The 27,361-nt window shown below is 46.7% G+C and overlaps 1 protein-coding gene across 4 annotated transcripts in view; it reads left to right on the top strand.

Moving 5' to 3' along the window:
* Dnmt1 (DNA methyltransferase 1) overlaps positions 1-27,361 on the top strand; it is a 46,653-nt gene that overhangs the window by 10,205 nt on the left and 9,087 nt on the right. For 3 of the 4 annotated variants that reach the window (XM_027411471.2, XM_027411473.2, XM_035443493.1), the window contains exons 3-27: positions 190-297; positions 388-598; positions 1,496-1,571; positions 3,708-3,780; positions 4,880-4,911; positions 5,267-5,345; positions 7,142-7,179; positions 9,530-9,617; positions 11,983-12,023; positions 12,874-12,958; positions 17,409-17,443; positions 17,726-17,771; positions 17,864-17,944; positions 18,023-18,135; positions 19,691-19,809; positions 20,013-20,105; positions 20,846-20,997; positions 21,303-21,490; positions 21,581-21,764; positions 23,636-23,733; positions 23,883-24,030; positions 25,500-25,615; positions 25,768-25,969; positions 26,044-26,183; positions 26,898-27,071. In XM_027411471.2, the coding sequence (XP_027267272.1) occupies positions 190-297; positions 388-598; positions 1,496-1,571; positions 3,708-3,780; positions 4,880-4,911; positions 5,267-5,345; positions 7,142-7,179; positions 9,530-9,617; positions 11,983-12,023; positions 12,874-12,958; positions 17,409-17,443; positions 17,726-17,771; positions 17,864-17,944; positions 18,023-18,135; positions 19,691-19,809; positions 20,013-20,105; positions 20,846-20,997; positions 21,303-21,490; positions 21,581-21,764; positions 23,636-23,733; positions 23,883-24,030; positions 25,500-25,615; positions 25,768-25,969; positions 26,044-26,183; positions 26,898-27,071 (2,720 nt within the window). Of the gene's footprint in view, positions 1-189; positions 298-387; positions 599-1,495; positions 1,572-3,707; positions 3,781-4,879; positions 4,912-5,266; positions 5,346-7,141; positions 7,180-9,529; positions 9,618-11,982; positions 12,024-12,873; positions 12,959-15,518; positions 15,659-17,408; positions 17,444-17,725; positions 17,772-17,863; positions 17,945-18,022; positions 18,136-19,690; positions 19,810-20,012; positions 20,106-20,845; positions 20,998-21,302; positions 21,491-21,580; positions 21,765-23,635; positions 23,734-23,882; positions 24,031-25,499; positions 25,616-25,767; positions 25,970-26,043; positions 26,184-26,897; positions 27,072-27,361 lie in introns of those variants that run through there. The other variant, XM_027411474.2, reaches the window with a different exon arrangement.

The following is a 27,361-nucleotide window of genomic DNA, read 5'->3' as shown; positions in this document are numbered from 1 at the left end:
AGTTGGCAGCCCTCCTTCCTGAGTGTTGATCTCGGGCATCCTGCACTATGACTCACTTGTATTTAGATTTTTGCAGAGCCAGGGCTGCTTAGCACCCAGCCACTGGGGCAGCCAGGTGGCTTAGTCTTTGTATTAGTTTTTTAATTGCTCTTGGGAGTTTGGGGGTTCCTCAGTTGTGTCCTTCCACAGGAGTGTGTGAAAGAGAAATTGAACCTGTTGCATGAATTCCTGCAAACAGAAATAAAGAGCCAGTTAAATGACTTGGAAACCAAATTACATAAAGAGGAATTGTCTGAGGTAAGTCTGTTTCCCAGTTTTTAGAGAAGCAGAGGCTCTTATTTGTTTTATTGTGATGTCTTCCTACTAAATTATCCTTCCCTGTTATAGGAGGGCTACCTGGCTAAAGTGAAATCCCTTTTAAATAAAGATTTGTCCTTGGAGAACGGAACTCTGTCTCACACTCGGAAGGCCAACGACTATCCAGCCAACGGGAGCCGGCCAAGCCGGAGAACAGGAATGGCAGACTCAAAACAACCCTCCAAACTCATGCCTAAAGCTCGGGCACCCAGGAGGAGCAAGTCGGACAGTGAGACCAATTGTAAGGACACATGGCATAGTGGTTTAGTTTGCTTATTTTGGGTTTTCTGGCTGTCTTGAGACAGTGCCTGTCTATATAATGTAGGCTAGCCTTAAACAGTGTCCTCCCGTTTCAGCCTTCTGAGTGCTGGGATAATTGACAGGCCTGTGCTACCTTGTCTGTCTCACATGACTGGTTTCCCTCTTGGAGGCTGTGTGGTTCCCATGAAGAGACGGTTCATTTTGAACCTAAGAGCATGTGCCACATAAATTCTAGTTTTTCCTGTTAGCTTCTGGTGCTAAATAGGAAGCCTAAGGTCCTGTGAACACTTAAGTACATGCTGACATTCAGCTGCACCCTTATTCTCTGGTTAGTTTCTTAACCTTCCTTTCCTTGTCTATCTGTCCTGTTTGTCTCTGCTTCTTTTGCAGTACCAGGGATGGAACCCAAGACCTGCAGTGTGCTAGGGAAGGGTACATCTGCCTAGCCCCAGCTGTTTTCTCTTTTGGGGTAGTGGTGGGTAGTAGAGTTGGAGCCCAGAGCCATGTGCATGCTGTATAGGTGTTTTGCCATGGAGCTGCACCGAGCCTCTAGTTTATTTTCTGTGCACTTGGACCTAGTTTAGATTCACACAAATGGTTTGGTCCCTATATAAGGTTTCAGTTCAGGGGTTTTGATGTTTATAATGACAGTGTGCGGTCACTGTAAACCATTCTTGGATTCTGGGCTTTCTTTCCCTGGGTTGTATGATGCTATTGCCATATCCTGAGCAATGGCAGCTCTGACATGTGCAAGCTGGTATTCAATTTAGTGTAGATTGAAAGCTTAGAAGTGTATATTCTTGCAGCACCTGGCCACTTGCAGTCATTTGTTCTCACTGAAGAGTGTGATGTCCTTTTTCTTTTTGTTTATAAACAGCTGAAGCTTCATCGAGCTCCATGGCTTTGAGGAGAACCACCAGGCAGACCTCCATCACCTCACACTTCACGAAGGGGTCAGTATGTAAGGAAGGGGCTGTTGGTCATTTCTTAGGGTCTGGTGATTCTGGGAAAACATGAATGGAATCAGAGTAAACTGCCTATCTTTCATAATTCATAAGTTTCATTTTTTTTGCCTTTATCTTAGTACTGAGGATAGAATCTGGGGTGTGGTTCATGTTAGAAACTCTACCACTGAGCCATGCCCCTGCCCCTCATAGGGATTTCGGGCAGAGGATTCCCACTGAGCTGCAGCCCTACGTAGATATCCATTTTGCAGGTTGTGTTCACTAGACATTCTCTTCACTTTCTTAGAAAACTTAAAGCATAAACAAAGCTGTAGCATATAGTACAAGAACCCTAATGCTCAGTGCCAGAGATATGGTTTAGCAGATCCATCCACTGGCTGCTCTTGTGGAGGAACTGGATTCAAGTCCCTCAACCCACGTGGTAGTTAATTGCCATCTGTAACTTCAGTCCTGGCAATATGATGCCCTCTTCCAGCCTCGTTGAGTACTGCGTGCATGCAGTGCAGACAGACATGCAGACAAAACATCCATATACATAAAACCAATAAAGAACAAAGAACCCTCACACTCATCAACCAGTATTAGAAAATACTGTTTCCATTTTTTTTTAAGATTTTATTTATGTATACAACATTCTGCTTCCATGTATATCTGCACACCAGAAGAGGGCACCAGATCTCATAAGGGATGGTCGTGAGCCACCATGTGGTTGCTGGGAATTGAACTCAGGACCTCTGGAAGAGCAGTTGGGGCTAGAGAGATGGCTCAGAGGTTAAGAGCACCATGTTTCCATTTGTATAATAATAATTATTATTTCGAGACAGGGTTTCTCTGTGGCTTTGGAGACTGTCCTGGAATTAGCTCTTGTAGACCAGACTGGTCTCGAACTCAGATCGTCTGCCTCTGCTTCCTGGATGCTGGGATTAAAGGTGTGTGCCACCACCGCCCAGCTGGCTTCTTACTTTACAAAGAGGCACAACAGGTTTTTGACAAACATGACTCTGTCCTTTGAGTCAGTCTCAGAAAGTACAAAACTGAGGAGCTGCTTTCCCAGAAGACCTGGCTTTAATTCCCAGCACTTTGTGGTTCACAACCATCTCAGGGATCTGCTGTCCTCTTCTGGCTTCTGCAGGTACCAGGCATACACAGTGCATAAACATGCGTGTAAACAAAACATTCTAAAAATCTTAAACTATAAAACTGGAGACAGCTGGGTGGTGGTGGTGGTGGTGCCTTTAATCCCAACACTCAGGAGTCAGAGGCAGGCGGATATCTGAGTTTGAGGCCAGCCTGGTCTACAAAGCCACGCAGAAAAACCCTCTCTCGAAAAATCAAAAATAACTGGAGAAGTGGAATGACCTAGTAGGCAAAGTGCATGCTTGCTCTTCAAGTACAAGAATCTGTCTTCAAATCTCCAACACTCATGTTAAAGCCAAGAAAGCCAGTGCCTGTAATCTTAGTATGGAGAAGGCAGAGACAGGCAGATTCTGGTGGCTGGCTGGCTGGAAAGTCTAGCCAAGCCTGTGAGCTCCATGATCAGTGAAGGACATTGTCTCAAAAGCAAAGAGCAGCTTCCCCAATCCCAAATGGACAGTCACGTTGCAGAAATGCATACCCATAACATCATACACAATCACAATGTGTTTAATATACGTGCGAGGCTAGAGACACTGCTCCCTTGGCAGTCCTGAGTTCAGGGCTCAGCACCTGGCAGCTCCCAACCATTAGTAACTCCAGTTCCAGGGGGCCCAACATCTTCAGAACCCTTGCAGGCATTGCACACATGATACATGGACACAAATGCAGGCATGAAATTAAATCTAAAAGTTTTCAAAAACAAACATATGGTGTTGATCAATGGTATTCACAGCTGTCTGTAACTCCAGCTCCAGGGTACCTAATACTCCTCTAGATTCAAGAGCACATGCACAAGTAATTCAAAATAATACAAGGATTAATTTAAAAGAAACGAGACAAAAAAACTCAGTCCTGGAAAGATGGACCTCTCCTGGAGGGAAGATAACCTGTGCTTTCAAGAGGTTCTTTGTGAAAGAAGGGAATTTATTGAAGGCCACTGGGTGTCTGTGCATCTCAGAATTAAGTCTCTTCTTCACTTTGTGGCAGCAACAATAAACGGAAAACCAAGGAAGAATCTGAAAAGACGATCTCGGATGAGTCTGCAGAGGAGAGAGACCAGGTAGGTCAGTCCTCTTGACTTTGTATTTGTTGGCAAAGTGAGCAAAGGTGGTTTGTCTAAACAAGCATGTGGTAGGGGTGTTGAGAGCATGTGGGTTAAAGGGAGGAACAAAGCTGTTATGTTGTGCTGAATATGGCAGTCCTGTAACGGCTGATGCTGTGCTTCTGATCTGAAGGCATCAGGAGGCAGAGTTCTATTTATTTCAATGTTGGGATCAAACCTAGGGCCTCACCCACGTAAGGACTATACCACACAGGGTATACAAATATATTGAGGATTGTATTGTGTAGCACGGACTGGGCTTTGAACTGTGTGTAGTTGAGCCTGGGCTTGAACTCTTGGTCTTCCTACCTGCCTCCACCTCCTACGTACTAGGATGACAAGTTTGCACCACTCTCCCAGCTGGTTGGGATTGGGGGGGGAGTGTTGCTTTTTTTCTTGGTTTGAGACAGGGTTTCTCTTTATAGCTTTGGAGCCTATCCTGGCACTCTCTCTGGAGACCAGGCTGGCCTCGTTCTCAGAGATCCACCTGCCTCTGCCTCCCAAGTGCTGGGATTAAAGGCATGCGCCATCACCACTAAGCTACTGGTTGGGACTTTATGTGTATATTTGTAGTTCTTGTGTGTGCACATGCGTACAAGTGCTCAAGGAAGCCAGGGGTGCCAGATCCCTGGAGCTCATTACTGGGAGTGGTGAACCACTGACATGGGCCCTGGAACTGAATTCTAGTCCTGGAAGAGCAAAATGCACTCTTGGTGACTGAGCTGTCTCTTCATGCACCTTGCTCCCCCTTTTTAAGACAGGTGTCACTGTATAATCCAGGCTGGCCTTGAATTTATGGTTCTTCTGTCTTGGTCTCTCAAATGCTGGGTTGCAGGTGTGGGCTAGCATACTTGACTTTGCCCACCCTGTTTAACTTGTGTTTGGGGGTTGATCTGCCCTTTTTTTTTTTTTTTTGTCTTTTGTTTTGGAGTTGAGTACTAAACCCAGTGCCTTGCGCTTGCTGCTAGGCAAGCACTGTACCACTGAGATAATGCCCAACACCTGATCTGCCTTTCAAACCAACATTGTCTTATTCTCTATTCCTCCCTCTGCCCAGGATAAGAGACGCAGAGTTACAGGCACAGAGCGGTAAGGCTCCTATAACCTCTTTGATTTGTCTGTTATAGAAATTACTTTCTGAAAGCTGAAGAGTCTGTAGTAAGTTACCCTGGCAACTATAAACCTGTTAAAAATGTTAAATTTGGGAGCAAAGCATTAATCTTCTAATTCATGTAGAATTCTCATCACAGAACGAGTTATGGTCTCCTGGTATTATAAAGCTTGGGTTGAAAGGTCGCCTCTATTCGATGTGAGAACCCTCGACTGTCATGGTCCTGGGGTGGTGACTCCTTGCTCTTAGCATAAGAAGCTGGGCTCATGAAGCTGCTTCTGGGGACTGAGCTGCTTGGGTCCTGCCTATATAATATTCTACTTTGCCTGACAGTGGTACTGGAATTTCTACAGCAGAACTGGAGAGAGTAACACTGGGAACCAAATTGTGTCAGGAAGAGCAAGGTGAACAGGTAAACCTCCTTTACCTTTCCTTCAGCGTGTCTCTGGTTCTCAGAATGAGGTGGAGGTGGGGAGAGCAGAGCAGTTCTTGAGTCACAGCTGATTTAGGAAGCCTTGACTGGAGGTCTCCTTTTTGAGCATAGGAAGTGCTGGAAGTTCCATAGCACATCCAGATACAAAACTGACTTCGTGGGCAGGGTCCTAGCTCAGTGGCAGAGTTGGTGTAGCATGCTTGAGGCTCTGGGTTCCATCCTCAGGTTTTCTTTTTGTTTTAGGATACTATTTAACTTATTTAATTTGTTTAGGATACTATTGCCCCATGGCTGAGAATGTGATCATTTCTTTCAAACCAGCACTATGAGAAAATAACGGTTAAGGTTCTGAGCTACACAGATACTTTGTTTAGCAGTAAGACATCGATAAGACTTTTTATACACACACACACACACACACACACACACACACACTTGAGTGTATGCACACGCGCCTGGCCATAATAGCTTAGTTGGAGTACTTGCCTACCATGCATGCAGCCTTGGGTTTCATATCCAAGAACAGAAAATTTCCAGGCATGCTTATATTCCTAGTACTTGGGAAGTGGAGGTCATCCTTTGCTACATAGCAAGCTCAAGGCCAGTCTGGCTACATGAGACTATATCAAAAAAGCAAACAAAACCAAAAAATTGGTTTTTACACTTAGTTGTGTCTGTGGGTCCACATAAGTAGATTTAAAAAAAAAAAAAACAAAACCTTTTAGGGTTTAGTTCTTAAATCATGTGGGGTCCAGATATCAAACTCTGATCATCAGGCTAGATAGCAAGGGCCTTAATCCCTGAGCCATTTTACGGGTTTGGCTTTCTTGTGTTCAAAGAACTCCAACTCATGTCATCAGGTCTGTGTGGCAGGCCTTTTACTGAGATATTTCCTTAGCCCTTCAAAAATATTTACATATGTGAGTGTGTGCACATGAGCTACAATACCTATCAGCCCAGGGTTTGGTTTAATTTTGCTTCCCCCATCCCCACCCCCAGGGTTTGTCTCGTCTCAGCACTCAGGAAAGCAGAGTCAAGCAGATCTGAGTTCGAGGACAGCCAAGGCTACTTAGAGAAACCCTGCTCCCCAAAACAAAAATCTTGGCAGTCTGCTGACTCTACCAAAAGGCAGTAGTTTTCTTTGTTGGTTTTGTTTTTGTTTTTTGAGACAGGCTCATTTTGGAGCCTGTCCTAGAACTCATTCTTTAGACCAGACTGGCCTCAAACTCAGATCCACCTTCCTTTGCCTCCCAAGTGCTGGTATTAAAGGTGTGTATCACCGACGCCCAGCGGCAGTAGTTTTCTTATGTAATTTACTTTGGTTTTTCGAGACAGGGTTTCTTTGTGTAGCCTTGGCTGTCGTGGAACTGGTTCTGTAAACCAGGCTGGCCTCAAACTCAGATTCATCTGCTTCTGCCTCCTGAGTGCTGGGATTAAAGGCGTGTGCCACCACCACCCTGCTAATAAAGATACTTTAATGTGGGTTTATGTGAGGGTTGAGAGAAACACCTTAGCAGCCTGGGTGTGGCTTCTCGGTCAGAGTAAGACAAATACAATTGTGGGTCTGGACTCCAGGGAGAGCCACCCAAAACAGTGGTCTTGATAAGTATTCACCTTACCAACTTCACTAACTAGAATCTAGGATTATTGCAGGTCTGTTAATTTCATAGCAGGAATTCAAGACAAATCAAAAATGACTTGGTGGTGGTGCCATATGTGTGTGTGCCTGACAGGAACTCAATGTGTAGACTAGACTGCTTTTTATTATCTTTCAGGAACACAACAGGAGACTTCGACGTCAAACCAGAGAACTGTAAGTGCAGCTGATAAGCCTCTATGTCTGCTCAGTTGTACCACAGTGTGAATGAGTACTGAGCACTGTTGTGTTTTGTAGTCTATGGAAAGTTCTGAGAAAAGCCAGAACAAGGCGGGCTGGAGAGATGACTTGGCTAAAAACACTAGTTCCTCTTCCAGAGGAACTTGGGTTCTGTTTCTGATAACCACATGGAAACTAACAACTGGCTTTAACTCCAGATCCCAGGGGAACTGGACACCCTCTTCTGGTCTCTGATACATGATGATGAAACACTTGTATGCATAAAATATTATTAATAGCTGAAAAACAGACCAAGGCCCAGTTACATGGCTCACCAAGTAAAGTTCTTGTTGCAGAAGTCTGACAACTTGAGTTCAGTCCCTGGAACCCACACATTAGAGACCTATTCCTGAAAGTTGTCTTATTTCCGTATATGTCTACAGTCACATTATACAGATAAAGTCAAAGCAGTGGCATGGAGGACACATCTGTAATCTCATCGTGGAAGGCTGGAGGCTAAGGCAGGAAGGTTACCATGAATTAGGGGCCAGCCTGAGATAGTGAGACACTCCCTAAAAAAAAAAATGGGAGCATTGTGGTGCATGCCTTTCATCATAGCCCTCAGGAGAGACAGAGGTGGATCTAAGTTCCGGGCCAGCCAGGACTACATAGACACCTTGCCTCAACAAAAGCAAGTCAGACTACCCCATCAAAGACTTACATCATAGTGACCTTCTCCTGACTCAGGCCCTGCCTCAGTGGCCACACTTCCTTTAGTAGTGTGGCTGAGTGAGTGGTTATATAAGTTAGCTTGTACTTGGAGTGGTGGCTGATAGTCCCAAAGCTCAGCAGCTTAAAGCTAGGCATCCATTGAGCTCACCCGAGGCCTGCTAGCCGGCAGCTGATCCTGGCAGGGAGAGTGGACTGACTTAATTGTCCCATGACTTATTCCACTTGAACACATTCTTGTGGCAGTGGAAAGGCACAAGCAAGTAGTGCTGATCTCTTAATATTTGTGATTTTGTTTGTATACTTTTTTAAAATTGTTTTTTAAAGATTTATGTATACAGTGTTCTGCCAGCATATTTGCCTGCAGACCAGACGAGGGCACCAGATCTCATTACAGATGGTTGTGAGCCACCATGTGGTTGCTGGGAATTGAACTCAGGACCTCTGGAACAGCAGCCAGTGCTCTTAACCTCTGAGCCATCTCTCCAGCCCCTTGTTTGTTTTTAATGGATAGGATCTCCTAGGTATCTCAGGCTGGCCCCAGACTTGACTCGCCTGCCTCAGCATCTGGAATGCAGAGATTGTAGGCCTGTCCCACATCCAAATAGAACCTTTCAGGGTTTTTTTTTTTTTTTTTTTTTTGACATATCTTACTTGTGGGCATGTGTGTATAGATGGATTTAGTAGCCAGAGGCTGACATAAGTGTCTTCCTGTTGCACCTGTTCATTCAGGCAGGAACTCAATTGAATACAGGGTCACTGGTAGGACTAGTCTTATGAGCCAGCCCTCTGAGGCTCCCCTGGAACTACAGGTGGATTGCCACACCCAGCAGTCATAGCCAGTGTTTATGTAGTGTGCTGGGCAATCTGGACTCTAGTCCTTCTGAGCTATTTTCCCAGTCTCAGAGATAGTAGGTTTTGCTTTTGTTTTTTTAAAGCTTCGGTTAATACTGATGCAAATATTGAAGTCCCAGGTCCAGAGGACAGCCAGATACCTGACCTGAGGCAGGGCTGCTCTGTGAGGCTGGCCATCCTTTGTGCTTGCTGATGCTGGCCACATTCCACTCATTCTTCTCAGTAATGTTCACAGGGCAGGTGAAGACAGTCCTTCCAGGCCCCAGATTGCCAGTGGAAGCCTGGCAATTAAGACAAAGTGATTTTGTCTTAATCACTAGCGTCTCTGATTATCACTCATTTGAAGAACTGAGGGGTAAAGCTCATAGGTCCAGGCACTTATGCATGTGCACACAAGTATATTTGAAACTACTCGTGCTACAGGTTGCCTGCATAGGTAAGAGGACTGCTCTCAGGGTTCAGTTCACAACCTCTCATAGTGAATTGTGGGGATCTAACTCAAATCTTCATGTTTAAATGGCAAGTCCTTTATCTCAAGCCATCTGGTGGGTCACAATTGAGTATTGTCATCAGTTCATGATGCACTAGGTTTGAGACCCAATTCTGCAAAAAATACATAATGGATCAGCAGGTGGAAGATGGGAAAGATGGCCTATTCTTGACTCGGAGGAGGTCATTTAAACCCTCCTTTTGACTGCTTGGATGATGCCCAGAGCCTTGGTCACCAGTGTTCATGTGACTTTTTGCTTGTTTTATGTGGCAGAACATTGAGGCAGAGATCAAGGGAAGAGCCAGACAGAGAATCGAGACCAGGAACTCACAAGGAAATGGACGATGACGAAGAAGAAAAGGCAAAGTCCTTATCTATCTTAAATGGGCTTTGTGCACTACTACTGGATTGGCAGAGATGGTGCTGGGCAGGGTTCTAGGTGCAAAATCTACCCTACTTGTGACTTGGGCAGATTTGCCTGGTCACCCTTGGGTGTTGGCTGTCATTGCATGTCTGGTCCTCTTTGCCTGAACCAAGGTCCATGTGAAATCTGCTTTTTTGGAGACCCGATCCACTTAGAGTTGAAGCTTTAAGTTGTTGGTCCAGCAAGCCTGCTCCCTGAAGTCCTAAGTTCAATTCTTAAAAACTTATTATTTACTTAGTTTTTTTGAGACCATGTTTCTCTGTAGCTTTGGAGGCTGTCCTGGAACTCGCTCTGTAGACCAGGTTGGCCTGGAACCCAGAGATCCACCTGCCTCTTCCTCCCAAGTACTGGTATCAAAGGTGTGCTCCACCACCACTTGGCCTAAGTTCGGTTTTTGACTCCCTCTTCCCCCCCCCCTACCTGATCAACTGAGCACTCCCATAATCTTAAACAAGCCAAGCAAGCCGGGCGTTGGTGGTGCATGCCTTTAATCCCAGCACTTTGGAGGCAGAGGCAGGCGGATTTCTGTGAGTTCGAGGCCAGCCTGGTCTCCAGAGCGAGTGCCAGGGTAGGCTCCAAAGCCACACAGAGAAATCCTGTCTCGAGAAAAAAAAAAAAAAAAGCCGAGCAAAATGGTACACACCTGTGGTCTTAGCACCAGTAGGGACAGACAGGAGCAGGAATTTCATCTCTCTACCTAAAGATGAGGATCAAGGCCAGCCTAGGCTTTTGGAGACCATCTCAAAACTACCAAAATCCTCCCTTTGAAGCTAAAGCATGCAGTTGGGAGGATGGTTCAAGGATTCTCAGTAAAATTTGCTGAGGTTGTTGTGTAAACAGCCAGTGTTTGCCTGGGGTCCTCATGACCTCCATAAGTCCCCTCTCGTGCATGTGTGTTGTCTAATGCTACTGTTACAGTATTGTTTAGGGAACAGTGCAAGGACAGTCTGTGTGGTCTCGGGACCATTTTCTGAGCCTCTAGCAGCTGCGATTGGTTGAATCTCAGGGACATTGAAGACTGATTGCCTGGGTGTGAGGCCTCTGTTAGGGTACAGTGCTCAGTCTGGAGTCCTGCTTCATGGAGCTCTAGAGCAGTAGGTGAGGTCACACACTGTGTCTCAGGTCTCCACCTTACGACATGCCTGGGAAATGTCCACCTGCTTTCCTCCCCATTGAGATTCAGAGTGGAGGCAGAGCCAGTGAGTTCTCTTTGGTGGCCTGCTGCAAGGGGCCAGCAGGTGAAACTTTGGTATCACCCCAGCGTGTAGTGATGCTTCCATACCTCACTCTGCCCAGATGACAGTGGGTGGCTTTCAGTGCTTGCCTCCAATCGGGAGCTTTTGTTTGTATTCTGCTTTTCTGTATGTGTGGGTGCATGTAGATGATGGCTTGTACGAATTGTTTGTCTGCCACGTGGAGCCCTAAGATAGTCAGGCTTATTTGCAAGTGCCGAGTCATCCTGTTGGCTGAGCTCTGCTTTTGGGATGAGCTCACCCTATGGGACCAGGATGGCCTCAAGCTTGTGTCTCTCTAGCCGCCATGTGGTGGAAGGGGGGCTGAGGTGAACACTCGGTTGATGTGGATAGACCCATTCATTCCAGATGGGCTTATCAGTGAGGTATACTCCACAAGCTCAAATTGCTAGGTTATCTGTGTCCAGGTGTGTTCTGTTTTGCTTTTCTATTTTAAACAGTCTCACCATATAGCCAAGGGTCACCTTGAACTGGTTCTCCTGTCCCACACTGTAGCCCCCCCAGTGCTGGGATCACAGGTCTGTGCCACTACTCCCAGTTCATACTGAGCTGAGGGTGGAACCCAGTACATCCTGCATGCTTGGCAGGAACCATACCCGCTGAGTCCTAGCACCTGTTATTTGAGACAGGTCTTGCTATGTAGTCCTGGCTGGCCTAGAACTCAATGTGTTGACCAGGTTGGCTTCAAATTTAGGGGGTCCTCTGCCTCCCAAGTGATGGTATGGCAAGTGGGTGTCACCACACACTCAGCTGTGTTTTTTTTGTTTGTTTTATGGCAAGGTCCATGTCGCCTTGGACATAAAGGAAGCCGCCTGCTTTTCCTCCTAGTGTTAGGTTAGAAAGTTCTTCAGATTAGCAAGTTCTTTAGTTCTGCTGATTTGTGGAATTGGGGAAATGGGGAGTTAGTCTTAGCCTCTGGTCTCAGGAGAGAATGTCTCCTGGTGTTCAGAACCAAGATGCTGACCCTGCACACTTCTGCTTGCAGTCACCCTGCTTAGCTTCTGGAAGTAACATTGTTTTCCCTCATTTTCTCCATTTTTTGCTGTCAGGATAAAAGAAGGTCCAGGTCCAGAAGTCAACCCAAAGATCTGTAAGTGTCAAAAGTGCTTGTGCCTTGCTGTCCTCCTAACTCCTAAAGGCTCTTCTAGGAGAGTTACTGGAGTAGACAGAATAGGACAGACGTGGGGAGCCAGGCTATACACCTGCTCAGCTGTGTATGGCTCAGCTCCATCACCTAGCTGGTGAACCTGGGCCATCTGCAGTCCTCATGACTGTTCAGTTTGGGAGTTGGGAGTATTCAGTCATGTCTCTTGAAGCCCATGCTGAACTTGAGTTCCTTATGCTCTGCCTCCATCTTCCCGGGGCTGAGATTACAGGTGTGGACCACCATGCTTGGACTCAATTACTGAGCCTTTTCTCCAGCCTCTTGCTTTTTGTTTTGTTTTCTTCAGTACTGAGAATCTAATGCTACCAGGCTCTTTACCACTGAGCTATGTCCCTTATTGGGTTTTTTTGAGGCAAGGTCTCACTGTGCTCAGGCAAGCCTAGAGCTCATGATCCTGCCTTAGCCTTCTAAGTACTAGGATTGCAAGTATGAGTTACCATACAAGGCAGTGTTTTTGTATGTATTTGTGTATAGTCAAGAGGTTCACACACTGGGCCTTTCACCTGAAGCTCACTGATGGTGGTTACACTAGCTGACCAGAAAACCCCAGGTATCCTGTCTCTAACTCTCCAGCGCTGGGATTTTGGGCCTGTGTCTGCTGTGTCAACTTTACATGGATGCTGGGTATTAAACTGGGGTCCTTAGACTTGTAAGATGTTTTAGGTCCTGAGCTATCTCAACTGCCAGTGTTTTGCTCTTTGAGAGGTGTTTATCTATCATTTTCAGAATAGGTATGCTGGAGTTTTTTTTCCAAGCTAATGTTCCTTGTTCACAGAACCACCAAACGGAGACCCAAGGAAGCAGAATCGGAGCAGATGACTTTAGAGTCTGCTGAGGACGGTTCTGAAGAGGAGGAAAGGGTAAGAAGAGCATTGGCTCTTCTGTTCCTTAACTAACTTAAAGAAAAAGCTGGGGAGGGGGGTGCACACCTTTAATCACAGTGCAGAGGTGGGTGGATCTGAGTCTTAAGACCAGCCTGGACTCAGCAGAGCTATTATAGAGAGAAACCCTGTCTTAAACAAAACAAAACAAATTACTGTACATGTGTGGGCATTTTGCCTGCGTGTATGTCTGTACCATATCCATGCAGTGCTCACAGAAGCTAGAAGAGGGGTCACTTCACCTGGAAATAGCTATGTGTACTAGGAAGGAACAGCCAGTGTTCTTAACTGAGGCAACTTTTGAGCTTCACTTTCATTTGTTTGGGTCATGATCTGCTTGTGTAGCCCAGGCTGACTACAAACTCCAGAAGTCATGCATACCATGACACATTTACACCCACACATAATACACATACATGCACAAGATAGACAAATGTAATTTTAAAATACCTAAGAGGGAAGGACTTGTGTGAATAGAACCACAATGCCACAGTGAATAAAACACTAGCACGTAACTAGTCCGTTAGGGTCTTGGTATTCCAGGGTTTATTTGTATTGAGACAAGGTCTCCTTATAAACATAGTCTGGCACCCCCAGGGTTGGACACAGGCATGTGCCATGTCACTTTGCTTTCTTTGTGCTGTTTTTTTTTTTTTTTTTTTTTTTTTTTTTTCCTTAAGGTTTATTACGTATACAGTGTTCCCTCTTCTGGCCTGCAGGGACACATGCAGAGGGCACCAGATCTCATCACAGATGTTTGTGAGCCACCATATGGTTGCTGGGAATTGAACTCAGGACTTCTGAAAGAGCAGCCAGTGCTCTTAACCTCAGAACCATCTCTCTAGCATTTGTCTGCTGTTTTTTGTTTTGTTTTTTTTTGTTTTGGGTTTTTTTTTGTTTTTTTCCAGTGTGAATTGTGACCTACGTTAAGATCTAGACTATGTTAAACCAAAATGAAAAAAGCTGAGTAGTAGTGGCACCTGCCTTTCATCTCCGTCAGAACTTGAAATCAAAGCAGACAGATCTCTTGAGTTTGAGGCCAGCCTGATCTATAAGTTCCGGGACTGCCAAGGCTATACCAAGAGATCCTGTCCTGGAGCGAAAAAAATCAAATGCTACCTAATGACTTGAATGTGTTCCAGGAAATTAGTCATTAGATAGCTTTGTCCCTAACAAGTCATGGCATGTAGTTACGAAAAACAAAGATTCTTATCACTGTCATCTATATGGTCCATAGCTGATCCAAGCATCGTTATGTGGCTCAGTTTTGTTACAAATAATGTAGAAGTTTTCAGCATAGGCTCTAACTTGTGGAAAGTGTCCTGTGGCTTCCCAGCTTCTTAGTTGTCTTTTGTCTGGCCTGTTTCTTTGTTTCTCGAGACAGGGTTTCTCTGTGTAGCTTTGGAACCTATCCTTGCACTAGCTCTAGAGACCAAGCTGGTCTCCAACTCACAGACATCCGCCTGCCCCTGCCTCCCGAGTGCTGGGATTAAAGGCGTGTGCCACCAGCGCCCGGCCTCTGGCCTGTTTCTTGCTGCTGACTTTTCTTTAGGAACTCGAGTGTGAGTCAGTGGCCCCGTGGTGAGATTTTTTTAGCCCAGGCTTAGGCACTGTGGGCTTCACTGCCCAGTGTACTGTCTCTTTCAGCCTCATAGCATGCTTACATGTGGGGATGAGAGAGCCAAGTCTGTCTGCTAGTCAAGTGCTCTGCTACTGAGCCACATTGTCAGTTCTAACCCCATGTTTTTATTCTTTTTGTTGTTGTTGTTGTTGTTGTTGTTTCTCAAGACAGGGTTTCCCTTTGTTGCTTTGGAGGTTGTCCTGGAACTCACTCTGTAGACCAGGCTGACCTCAAACTCAGAGGCCTGCCTGCCTCTGCCTGGGATTAAAGGTGTGTGCCACCACTGCCGGGCTTTTTTTTTTTTTTTAAAACAATGTCTTATTCTGTAGTCCAGGTTTATCTCAATTCCCTGTATCAATCTACTGAGTGCTAGAGTATAGACATGAGCCACCATACCTGCTTTCCCTAATGTCTTAGTGTTACCTAAAACTGAGTAGGAGTACCTTGAGTGCAAGAAGCTGATTCTCTCCTTTGCTTATTTATGGGAATTCTTTTGAAACTACTGCCTTTTTGCGTAGTAGCTTGAGCCATGTTTTCTTGCTGCTTGAGATAGTGGGTGTCTGGGGTCAAACCTCCATGGACAGTTGCAAGTTAGGCCACTCTGGTGGCCATCTAGCCTGTGCAAGGCTCTGGATTCCATATCCAGCTCTGCAAAGGGAAAAGGGAAAAGTTGAAGGGAGCCCAGGTATAGTGTCTGCTTTCAAAGCACCTGGGGCAAGTGTCTGCTTTCAAAGCACCTGGGGCAAAGGCAGGTTTGCTTTACAATTGAGGTCATGGTGAGCACCAGGGCAGTCAGTGGGACATACTCATGACTCTGGTCACTGTGTTTCCAGATGCCACAAAAAGCATGGTGCTACCTCCCAAATTCCTAAAAACAACCAACAGCCTGACGTCTGCAGGAGACGGGGCTGGCCAGATCCAGAACCTGGGAAACCAGACTGCCTTCCACAAGTTAGGACTACATATTTGAAGCACATAGGCTACATAATACTTGATCAACAGTGGATCACTTATGTGTCAGCTCCTGTGGTTGTCACCCAGTGCTGTCATATCCATCTGTAAGTTCTGACACTGACAGTACATTGTCTCTCGTATGGGTACTAATTTGAACTGTAAAAAACGGCACAGAGAAAGCAAGGTATGGTGGCTCATAGCCATAATCCCAGCATCAGGAAGCTAAGAAGGATCTAGTATTCAATGTCAGCCTGAGCTACACAGCCAGATAATTTTGGGGAAAAAAGTCATTTAATTGAAGACTTGACAGTTTTCATGAGAGGTCAGTTTGAAGCACACAACTAACCTACCTTTCCTAAACAAGGGACGCATTTAGGTGTCGGAATAGTGCTGCTTCTGTGAAAAGCATAACCCAGAGTGTCTGTGCTTCTGGAGCTAGGGTGCTTAGGGATGGGAGGGAAGTGTGAGACCTTGGATCCAACAGGTCTTGACATTGTATGGGGAGAGGGAGCACCGGAGTTTACTCCAGCTCCTTTACTTACTGCTTACAGTTGCCATTCTATATCTATGGCTCATGAGGACCTGCAGAGTAGCCACAACCTCATACTCGAGGCAAGAGGCAGATCTCTTTAAGTTTGAGACCAGCCTGGTCTCCATAGGTACTTATTTCCAGGGCAGCTAGGGGCTACATACTGGGACCCTGACTTTTTTTTTTTTCTTCTAGATGGGGTTTCTTTGTAGTCTTGGCTGTCCTGAAACTCGCCTTGTAGATTAGGCTGGCCTAGATTTTAGAGATCCACCTGCCTCTGCCTCCTAAGTGCTGGAATTAAAGGCATGTGCCATCACTACCTGGCTGTAACCTGACTTCCCTTTTTGAGTTTACTGAAACTCATTATAAATTGAAGTGATTCTATATTGTAGCCTTGGTCAGGCTGCCTGCAATAGGCATCTCCAGTAATGCATGTATCTTTTGAAGCTTGTGACTTCAAGAGGTCCATATTTAGGAGGACCCCACAGTTAAGCTGTTAGAGAGGCTGCTCTGACTACCAGACAGATCCCTTTGGTGTTGCTATGTGTCCTCACACGACTTTTATAGTACATGGAGAGACTGGCATATCTTTTGGATCAGTGCCTCACTGTTAGGGCCTTGTTAAACCTCACTCACCTTCCTAAGGGCCCTAGCTCCTACTGCACTCATGCTAGGGGTGGGCTTATTTACTCTTGTGTTCTTATTTTATTTTATTTTTTTTTTATTTTTTTATTTTTTTTGAGACGGGTTTCTCCGTATAGCCTTGGCTGTCCTAGAACTTGTTCTGTAGACTGGGCGGGCTTTGAACTCAAGAGATCTGCCTGCCTCTGCCTCCCAAGTGCTGGGATTAAAGGCGTGTGCCACCACCTGTTTTCTTTCTTTCTTTTTTTTTTTTTTTTTTTTGAGATAGGGTCTTGCCAAGTATCCCAGGTTGACGTCCAACTCATGATCCTCCTGCCTTAGACTTCTGAGTACTGAGGTTAGGGCAGACTTCTCATGGGATTTGCATATTGGTGTGATTTGGTCCTTATTACCTGAGCCTTAACCAGCGCCCCCCCCCCCCCCCGAGTTTTATGACATGACAGTCACATACAGAAATAGTCTTTTGGGGGGTGGGGTGGGGGTGTCTCTGTAGTTTTAGCTGTCCTGGAATTCACTCTGTAGACCAGGTTAGCCTCAAACTCAGATTCACCTGCTTCTGCCTCCTGAGTGCTGACATTAAAAGTGTGTGCCCACCACTGCCTGGCATTAAAGGAAGTTCTTAATCTAAAGTGCCATCCAAGCCTAAGATGTCCTGACTGTCTGTTCCTCTTGCTCCTGTTTAGGAGGAGAAGAAACGAAAAATGACACCCAAAGAACCGTAAGCACTTAACTTTTCCTTACAGAGCAGGTGATGCTGTTAGACAATTCTAGAAAGAGGGGTGAGAGGTGTCTGTTAGTGAACTACCAGACCAGCCTTAGCTTTCTGTGGGATTGGAGTGGAGGCCAGGTACTCTGCTTCTGCCAGGCAACCCCTCAATGCTGACAGTCACTGGATATTGGCCTCAACATGCATGGAGTAGTTCAGGAAGAGTTAGTGCAAGTCTGATGGTAGGTAGTGTATTGCAGTTTGAAATACCAACAAGCTTGTCTTTCCTTCCAGAATGGTGAAAGAGGAGACTCTAACCAGATCAGCCGCATTCCCAAAGGTAAGGGCACATCCAGGAACTTGGCCCACAGCAGTATGGCAATTCCCAGATGTTGGAGACCTGCCCTGAGGCCATACCTGTTCTTCCCACAGGCGGCCTCACCACGGTGCCCCCAGTGTGGCCAGTTCCTAGATGACCCTGATCTGAAGTACCAGCAGCACCTTCCAGATGCTGTGAGTCCATGCTCTGCCTTCACCCTTTTATCCCCGGCCTCCTGGTATGCCCATGTCTCACTGTTCCCTATCCTTCAGGTGGATGAACTGCAAATGTTGGTCAGTGAGAAACTGTCCATCTATGATGAGTCCAGCTCGACTGTATATGAAAGCTACGAGTCATCTCCCCAGCACAAGGTGACCTGCTTCAGGTAACCACCATGCCCTGTGGTTGTCTCCTACTGGTGGGCACCTATATTCAAGGCATCCAAGTATAGTCATTGGTCCTAACCACAGGACTTCTCAAACTGTTCTTCCTTTGACAATAGCCAAGAAGCCAATTAAGGTTGGGTAGACTTCAGCTACAAGTATAAATTTTGTTATTGCTGTTTGTTGGGTTTTCTGGGTGGGTTTTTTTTTTTTTTTGCTTGGGCCAGCCTCCAACTTGATAGGTAGTCATGGATGACCTTAAACTCCTGGCCTTCTTGTGCTACTAGTCCCAGATTGTATAGTGCTCTGGGGAGTCAGTCTAGAGCTTCATTTATATCAGGCAAGCACTTCACAGATCAGCCATGTTTCCAGCCCTGGTTTTGGTTTTTGAGATAGGGTCTTTATGTCACCACTAAGCTTAACTTAAGTTGGGGGCGGCGGGATCTAGAACTCGCTATGTAGCCCTGGCTAGAACTTTCTAAATTGATCAAGCTGGACTCTAACTCAGATCCAAGCCTAGCTTTGTTACTGTTATATTTTTTTCACTGCTGGGGATAGCACACAGGGCCTCCTGCTTTCTAGGCATGAGATCTAACACTGGGCCACACCCCAGATTGGTTTGCTGCTTTGAATGTTAAATCTTTAGTTCATGCCATTCTGGAGCTTATCCCCTTGCTTATACAATGACTAGGTCTGTTCAGGGTGCCAAGTCAACCGGCACCTCAGACCCTTGCTCTTCTGGTCACAGAAAACCAGTGAGAACTCTGAGGTTGCCAATTCTGCACTGGCTGTGGGCAGAGTTGACCGGTGGAGAAGCAGGGCCAGATGTGATGGGGCTGGGACACAAGTCCTTCTGGGCTGTATGTGGTGGAAAAGTCCCCTCAGTGCACCACTGGTATCCCAGTAGACATCATTGTTGGGTGTTAAATGTTGAACCCACCATGCCCTAGCGTTTCTGGGACTTTTGGATCAAGATCCCTGGGTGTGGCTGTGACAGTACTCCCTACCCACTGGAACATTGATTCCCCTAAAGGATGTCTGCCAGCTATCTACAGGGTTAGGCCCTAATAGAACTGGACCCTCAGGTCTACTGCCTATCTTGCTTGTAGATAGTAGTCAGCTGTGAATCCCACTGTGGTATCCTTGGGAGAGCTGAGACCAAACTTTCTCCTTCACTCAATTACATAGCCTTCTAACTGGTGGGGTAAGATAGCTGAGGGCAATGTAGCCCTTGACTGTGTGGCTGGTTAAACGGGCCCTATGCAGGTTTAGGCCTGGTATTCTGGTTCTTCTTAGTCAGAGATGACTCAGTAGTCAACTCCAGTTCCTGATAAACCTATGTAGGCAGCTCATAACCAACCAGCTGTGACTCCAGGGTCAGGGGAATCCTTTGACGTCTTGGTATGCATATGTCATGCAACAGGGGTAGGAGATACTGTTGGGTGATGGACATTGCTGAGTCCAGAACCTTCACTTTGTCAAACTCAAGCTACACAGACTGACTTATGACCCTCTGTACTGAGTTGGGTGGTAAAGTGATGTTTGTTGCCTGTGTAGTGTATATTGCAATCGAGGTCACCTGTGTCCTGTCGACACTGGTCTAATTGAGAAGAACATTGAACTCTACTTTTCTGGTTGTGCCAAAGCAATATATGATGACAATCCATCTGTGGAAGGTATGTGGCATGGTCAAGGTAGGTGCAATGTTCAAGGGTTGTCTAAATAAGCAAGCAAAATTTGAGGCAAGATGTCCCGTGGGAGGTTCTGTCATCAACTGGACAAAGTGACCCTAAAGAGAAGGCTGCATGTTGGCTGGGTGTCTAGCTGGGGTGAAAGTTGAGTCATGTTTAGTCTGTTTCTTATCAAGACTTTCTCACAGGTGGTGTCAATGCCAAAAACCTTGGGCCGATCAACGAGTGGTGGATCACTGGCTATGATGGCGGTGAAAAGGCGCTCATTGGCTTTAGCACCCGTAAGTTTATGCCCAGTCACAGGTGTTTTGGAGCCTCTGCCTGACTGAGCTTGGTCAGCCTTGGAGGGAGGTCCCGTCAGGCACGAGGAGGACCTGGTGACCTGTGTTCATCATGACTAGCCTGGAAGCTGATCCTCCAGTTGTATGACAGTCAGGTGTTTTCAACTCATAGTCCAAATCTCAGCTGACTCATTTCCATCTGGCTCCAGCAAGCCCAGGTGGAACTAGCTAACAGAGAAATTGGATTCTTTTGGGTTGGGTTGGGTTGGGGGTTTTAAATTTTACTTTGTTCTGGAAGCTCAAGATGAATATTTGCCTGTGTTCAGCCTGGAGGCCATCAGATTGAGATGGCCTTAATTTTTTCTTTATATTGTGTGGATGGGTGTGTGCACCATAGCATGCATGTGGGGTCAGGACAACTTGTAGGAGTTGAGTCTTTCCACCATCTGAGTCCCTGGATCAAGCTCCGGTTGTCTAGCTTATAGGAAAGTGCCCTTATCTGCTGAGCCATCTCAACTGGCCCTCAAACAGCTTTTTAAAATGTATTACCTGCTGAATATAGCAGATAACTTGTCCTAACTATTCAGACTGAGGAGTTTGGGGCTAGCCTAAGCAACGTGACAGACCTCATTAAACACACCAAACAGCTGTCTGCGTAAGGCAGGTGTTGGAGGAGACAGAAATGCTAACAATCACCTAGCTGGACTGCTCTTTAAAGCCAAGTCATATGTCCCTCCCAGCATTTGCAGAGTACATTCTGATGGAACCCAGCCCAGACTATGCACCGATATTTGGGCTGATGCAGGAGAAAATTTACATCAGTAAGATTGTGGTTGAGTTCCTGAGAGACAATCCTCACGCCATCTATGAAGACCTAATAAATAAGATCCAGGTGAGAGCTTTGCCTTCTCTAAGAGGGAGGGGTTTGTATCCCCATATAGTATGGATGATGCAAGAGAAAACTGCATTCAGAATCAAACTTCCACCAGTAGAAGTTTGGTAGATTAATGCAACAAGCCTGGGGGTGTGGCTCAGTTGTAGAGTCCCTGCCTAGAAACCCCAATTTGGGTCTGGGGGTGTGCAGCTTTTGGTACATTGCTTGCCTAGCATACTTGAAATACTAGGGTCCACCTCCCCCAGTATTACAAGGAGGCAAAATATTAGAAACATCTGTTTTGTTCTTTCTCTCTCCCAAAGACCACTGTCCCTCCTTCTGCCCTTAACCTGAACCGGTTCACAGAGGACTCCCTCCTTCGCCATGCCGAGTTTGTGGTCAATCAGGTAGAGAGTTACAATGATGCCAAGGACAATGATGAGACACCCATCTTCTTGTCTCCGTGCATGAGAGCCCTGATCGGGTTGGCTGGGGTCACCCTGGGACAGAGGTAAGGATGTAGTAAGGATTGGATGGGAGACTTGAGACCAGAGAAGGCAGTCTGTGTCTGGTTCCCTAAAATGGCAGCCATCTCTCTCAGGCGAGCAGATAGACGCCGTAAGATCGATGTTTCTGCTAAGGAGAAGGACAAAGGGCCCACAAAAGCCACCACCACCAAGTTGGTCTACCAGATCTTTGACACTTTCTTCTCAGAGCAGATTGAGAAGGATGATATGGAAGACAAGGAGAATGCCTTTAAGCGTCGCCGGTGTGGTGTCTGTGAGGTGAGCAGGCCTAGCCACTCCCCTGAGCCATCCTTGGGTCTTCTTAGATGTATGTGAGGAGTCAGAACTCTGGACAGATGGGCTGAAGTAAACAAGTGTGTCCAGGGCCTTCGATGTGGGTGATGCCATTGGCTATATAGCCTGGTTTCCTAAGACACATTAGCTCTACCTCCATGTCCTGTGGGTGCTGAGAGACGGCTGACCCCAGAGCCACTCCCAGGCTGAAGTCTCTATCCTACCTAATTCTTCCAAGAGCTGGGTTTATAGACCTGTGCCACTATGCCTGGCTCTTGTGAATACTCTTCATATAGATGGCCTTGGAATCAACCTATGTCACATTAAAACAAAACTCAATGTGGGTAAGCTGGAGACGCAAGCCTGTGATCCAGGCACTTGAGAAGTGGAGGCAGGGGAGATCAGGATTTCAAGGTCATTCTCAGTTGCATAGTGAGTTTGAGGTCACCCTGGTCTACAGGAGACTGTTTGAAAAATTAACTTATATCCTGAACCATGGCCTGCATGTGCACATGTATTTTGTTTTTCAAGACAGAATTTCACTGTGTAGCTTTGGAGTCTGTCCTGGCACTCACTCTGTAGACCAGGCTGGCCTTGAACTCGGATCCCCCTGCCTCTGCCTCCCAAGTTGCTGCGACTAAAGGTGTGTACCACCACTGCCCAGTGTGTGCATGTGTATTCTGAGGCAGCTATGTAGACAAGGCTATCCTGAAACTGCTGATGCTCCTTCCTCTGCCTGCTGAGAGCTGGGCATCTAGGTACTGCACTGCCATGCCTAGCCCTGTGATGTCAGTGTCCTGACACCAGCTTTTGGGGCTCACCTTGACTCAGGCTGTAAAAGGGACTTGGGCATCCTGAGAGCTCTGAGAGAGACTTTTACATGTTAGTACCCAATGGACTGCTGGGGTTTTTAGAGGCTGTCACTCTAACCCTGTAACAGCTCAGGTTTCAATCTGTTTCGACATTCCCTGGGTGCAGTAGAACCTGGCTGGTCCCCATGCCGACAGTAGTGCTCAGCCTTTTCTCGTGGCAGCCCTCCTCAGGGTGCCCTGTCCTCATCATGCTTTGACTTTTTCTCGGTGTCCTGGTACCTAATGTGAATCCCTTTTAAAGTGAACAAGGGAGCTGGGTGCTTGGTAGCCCTTTTGTTACCTTGTTCTCATGCTGTTTTTGTTATTGGCTGTCCCCACTGACTCCTCAGTGACAGTTGGGGACATTGGTAGATGTGTAACAGAGCTGTTGGTGAGTTTCTAGGATACTCAGCACCCTGTGTACCTTCAAATACTCAGATGCAGAGGACCCTTCTAAGGGTACAGTGTTGGCACCTGTGCATATCTGTCACAGGGCCCTGAGTCATAGCTGGATGACTTGATACCTAACAAAGGTTAAGTCTGTGCAGTTGTCATGCTGTATCCCTTAGGGAATGGGTGGGAAAAATCTAAAATGCTCAGCATGGATGCAGTATGTCTTACTGGTGACGGTGTGCACACAGGCTGCTGTGTACATGTGGAGGTCAGAAGTAACTTTGTGGAGTTTGTTTTCTATGTTGCTGTGGGTCTTGGGCATTGAACTTGGCTTGGGAGGTTTGGCAGCAAGCTCCTTTACCCACTGAGACATCTCACTGGCCCTGAGCATGCATATATTTTTGAAAGTTTGGGTTGGGTGTGGTGACGCACCTTAATTCCCAGCATTTGTCTGTAGAGGCAGGAGGGTCTGAGCTTGAGGCTAGCCTGGTCTACATTGAGTTCTTCTAGGTCAGCCAGAACTATGTAGAGAGACCTTGTCTCAGAAACACAACAAACTCAAAGTTCCTAGTTATGAATGGCTGGTTGATCAACCCTTTTAATATTTTTCAGGTCTGTCAGCAGCCTGAGTGTGGGAAGTGCAAGGCCTGCAAGGATATGGTTAAGTTTGGTGGCACTGGACGGAGTAAACAGGCTTGCCTCAACAGGAGGTAGGCTGTGCTATGTTCCATTCTTCCGACAAGAGAAGCCAGGGCAGCTGGAGCAACTGTACTGCAGTGTCCTGTGGTGACGAGGTGCGGTGCGGAGCTGGTGGGCGGGATGCTTCTCCCTTGGGTTGGCAGTGGTGTATGTTCTGCAGGTGTCCTAACTTGGCTGTGAAGGAGGCAGATGATGATGAGGAAGTTGATGATGACATCCCAGAGGTGCCATCGCCCAAAAAGATGCATCAAGGGAAGAAAAAGAAACAGAACAAGGATAGAATCTCCTGGCTGGGACAGCCGTTGAAGGTAAGGCCTCTTCCTCTTGTGTGCTGCTGCGCCTCAGCCTAGCCCTGTAGCCAGGAAGCAGGTGCTACCCAGCTGCTGTCCCCTTCCCTCCCAACACTTGAGAGTGGAATGCAAGACCTCAGGCTGGAGCTCTACAACTGAGCCGTATCAGCCTCATTGGCAAATCTGAGCTGCCTTTGTAGCCTGGGCAGCCCATGTACTTGTACACTTCACGCCGCTCTGTTTCCACTTCAAGGGCTAAAGTTATAGACACATTATGCCACCATGTCAGGTTTGGGTTTTTTTGTTTTTTGAGATAGGGTTTCTCCGTAAGCTCTGCCTGTCTTGGAACTCCTAATGTAGACCAGGCTGGCCTCGAACTCCGAGATCTACCTTGCTCTGTCTTCCAAGTCTGGCAGAATCGGGTGGATCGGAGTTTGAGGCAAGCCTAGTCTACAAAGTAAGTTCCAGGACAGCCAGGGCTACATGGAGACTGCCTCGACAAACAAAATTAAAAATTAAGCTGGGTGGTAGTGGTACACTCCTTTAATCCCAGCAGTTGGGAGGCAGAAGCAGACAGATCTGAGTTCAAGGCCAGTCTGGTTTACAGAGCAAGTTCTAGGACAGCCAGGGCTACACAGAGAAAGTCATTCATTCTGAAGCCTTGTTCTTTGGTTTTAGAGATAAGCTCTTACTGTATAGCCCAAGTTGGGTTAGAACTTTATTTTTTTAGATTTATCACATGTAGATTTGTCTACACGTATGTACATGCAAGATGTGTGTGCCGGTGCCCACAGAGGTCAGAAGGGTGTATAGAATCCCCTGAAACTGGAGTTACGAATGGTTGTGAGCCACTGTGGGTCTAGGAACCGAACCCAGGCTTTCTGTAAGGGCAAAAGTTACTTTTTGCTCCTGAGCCATCTATAGTTGCTAGCCTGGAAATCTTGGTTCTCTTTTTAGCCTTTGCTGGGTTAGGATTGCAGGCATGTGTTACCATTTCCCAGCAGCTCATGTCTTTTTTTTCTTCTTTGAGTCAGGGTTTTACTGTGTAGCTGTGGCTGGCCTGGACCTCACGTAGGCTAGGTAGGCCTGACTCTACTTCCAGAGTGCTAGGATTAAAGGTGTCATTACACCTGGCTTTCTTAGTTTTATTACATTATTTGTGAATGCACACATACCACAGTATGAGTGTGTCGGACAGCCTGCATGAGTCATTTCTCACTGTCCTCCGTGTTATAGGTCTCAGACATCAAACTCAGATCAAACTTAGTGGCAAAGCTCCTCTACCCATTGAGCCATCTTATTAGCCCTCGTGACTTATAAAATAAGTTGTGTTTTCACTTTTTTGAGTTGCTGAGGTGGAGCTCAGAGCCTGGCATCTGTTCAGTACTCTTTGCACTGCTGACCTACACCTTAGTCCCAAGTAAGTGTCAGAAAGTTAGGGAGGGAGTTGGACCTGACCATCACCTAGTTCCAGCATTTGGTTTCAGATTGAAGAGAAGAGAACTTACTATCAGAAGGTGTGCATTGATGAAGAGACGCTGGAGGTGGGGGACTGCGTCTCTGTCATTCCAGATGATTCCTCCAAGCCACTGTATCTAGCCAGGTGTGTGTCCTCCTTTTGGCAGACTTGAGTGCCTGCTTTTTCACTTAAACCTGAAATCCATTGTGTCAGAATTAAACCAAAAGGTTTTGTGTGGTCAAGTTCTGCTGGCTCCATATATGGTATATATGCCCTGTCCCATCTTATGACTGCAGGGTCACAGCACTGTGGGAAGACAAGAATGGGCAGATGTTCCATGCACACTGGTTCTGTGCTGGGACAGACACAGTCCTTGGAGCCACCTCTGACCCACTGGAGCTGTTCCTGGTGGGCGAGTGTGAAGACATGCAGCTCTCCTACATTCACAGCAAGGTCAAGGTTGTCTACAGAGCACCCTCTGAAAACTGGGCCATGGAGGTGAGTGCCTCCTCTCCTTCCCGCAGGCTACTTGACTGTTAAGAGCCAAGACTGACCCTGTTTTGTTCCCACAGGGAGGCATGGATCTGGAGACCGTGTTGCCAGGGGCTGAGGATGATGGGAAGACCTATTTCTACCAGCTCTGGTACAACCAGGACTATGCAAGGTTTGAATCCCCTCCCAAGACCCAGCCAACACAGGACAACAAGCACAAGTGAGTGTGTGAGCCGCTATAGGCCCTCTTTGTGCCCCCACCCCCTGCTCTGGGAGTCCTTCCATTCTCAGACTCCAAAGCTACACAGAGAAACCCTGTCTTGAACACCCCCCCACCCCCCCCACCCCGAAAAAAAAAAGTGTGGACCTAGCTGGGCGGTAGTGGTGTGTATGGCTTTTAGTCCAGCACTTGGGAGGCACAGGCAGGCAGCTCTTGGGTTCGAGGCCAGCCTGGTCCTACAGAGTGAGTTCCAGGTCTGTAACACAGAAAACCCTGTCTTTTTTTTTTTTTTTTTTTAAATGTGTGCACCACCTGGGATTTACCTTAAGCAAATCTGGCCATCGGTTTAAAAATACTCATTTGTCCTGGGCAGTTGGTGGTGCATGCCTTTAATCCCAGCACTTGGGAGACAGAGACAGGTGGATCTTTTTGAATTCGAGACCATACTGGTCTACAGAGCAAGTTCCAGGACAGGCTCCAAAGCTACAGGAAACCCTGTCTTGGGGGGTGGGGGGACTAAACAAGCAAACAAAATTAGCTAGCATTAATTTTTTGTCTTTGAGCTGTGGTTCACAAGAATTGTCTTCAAAGTGTGGACGTAGAAGAGTACACTTCCTCTAGATACCTGCAGATCCATTCTTCTCTTGGATTTCAGTGGCTGCCATGGTCACTTCTGCCACTTCAGAGCCTTGAGTTTGTCCTTGGCTTCTACAGGTTCTGCCTATCCTGTATCCGGCTGGGTGAGCTGAGACATAAAGAAATGCCCAAGGTCCTGGAGCAACTTGATGAGGTGGATGGCCGACTCTACTGCAGTTCTATCACCAAGAATGGTGTTGTCTACCGAATAGGTGACAGTGTGTACCTGCCTCCTGAGGCCTTTACCTTCAAGTGAGTGTCCCCATGGTTGAGTTTGTAATCTTTCCAGCTTCTCCTACGTCCTAAGCACTAGGACAAGTTGGAATTGCAGCTTGTGCTCTCTGAACATAGTTGAGTATCTGTTCTTGAGGGTCCAGTGTTCAGTGTTCAGTGTTTCCTAGTGTTCAGTGAGACCTTGGAGTCCCCAAGTTTAGCTTAGTTGCTGTGACCCATGGAACTGAGGAATGAGTGGTTGCCTCTGCTCGGTGGTGTTGGGTGTTTTACCTAATCTTGAAGTGCTCATCTTTGGTGTCTTCTATATG

Source organism: Cricetulus griseus, chromosome 4, assembly GCF_003668045.3.
Source record: "Cricetulus griseus strain 17A/GY chromosome 4, alternate assembly CriGri-PICRH-1.0, whole genome shotgun sequence".
NCBI classification, from domain to species: domain Eukaryota; kingdom Metazoa; phylum Chordata; class Mammalia; order Rodentia; family Cricetidae; genus Cricetulus; species Cricetulus griseus.
The sequence above is the reverse complement of the archived record's forward strand: the minus strand, read 5'-3'. Positions and strand labels throughout refer to the sequence as shown.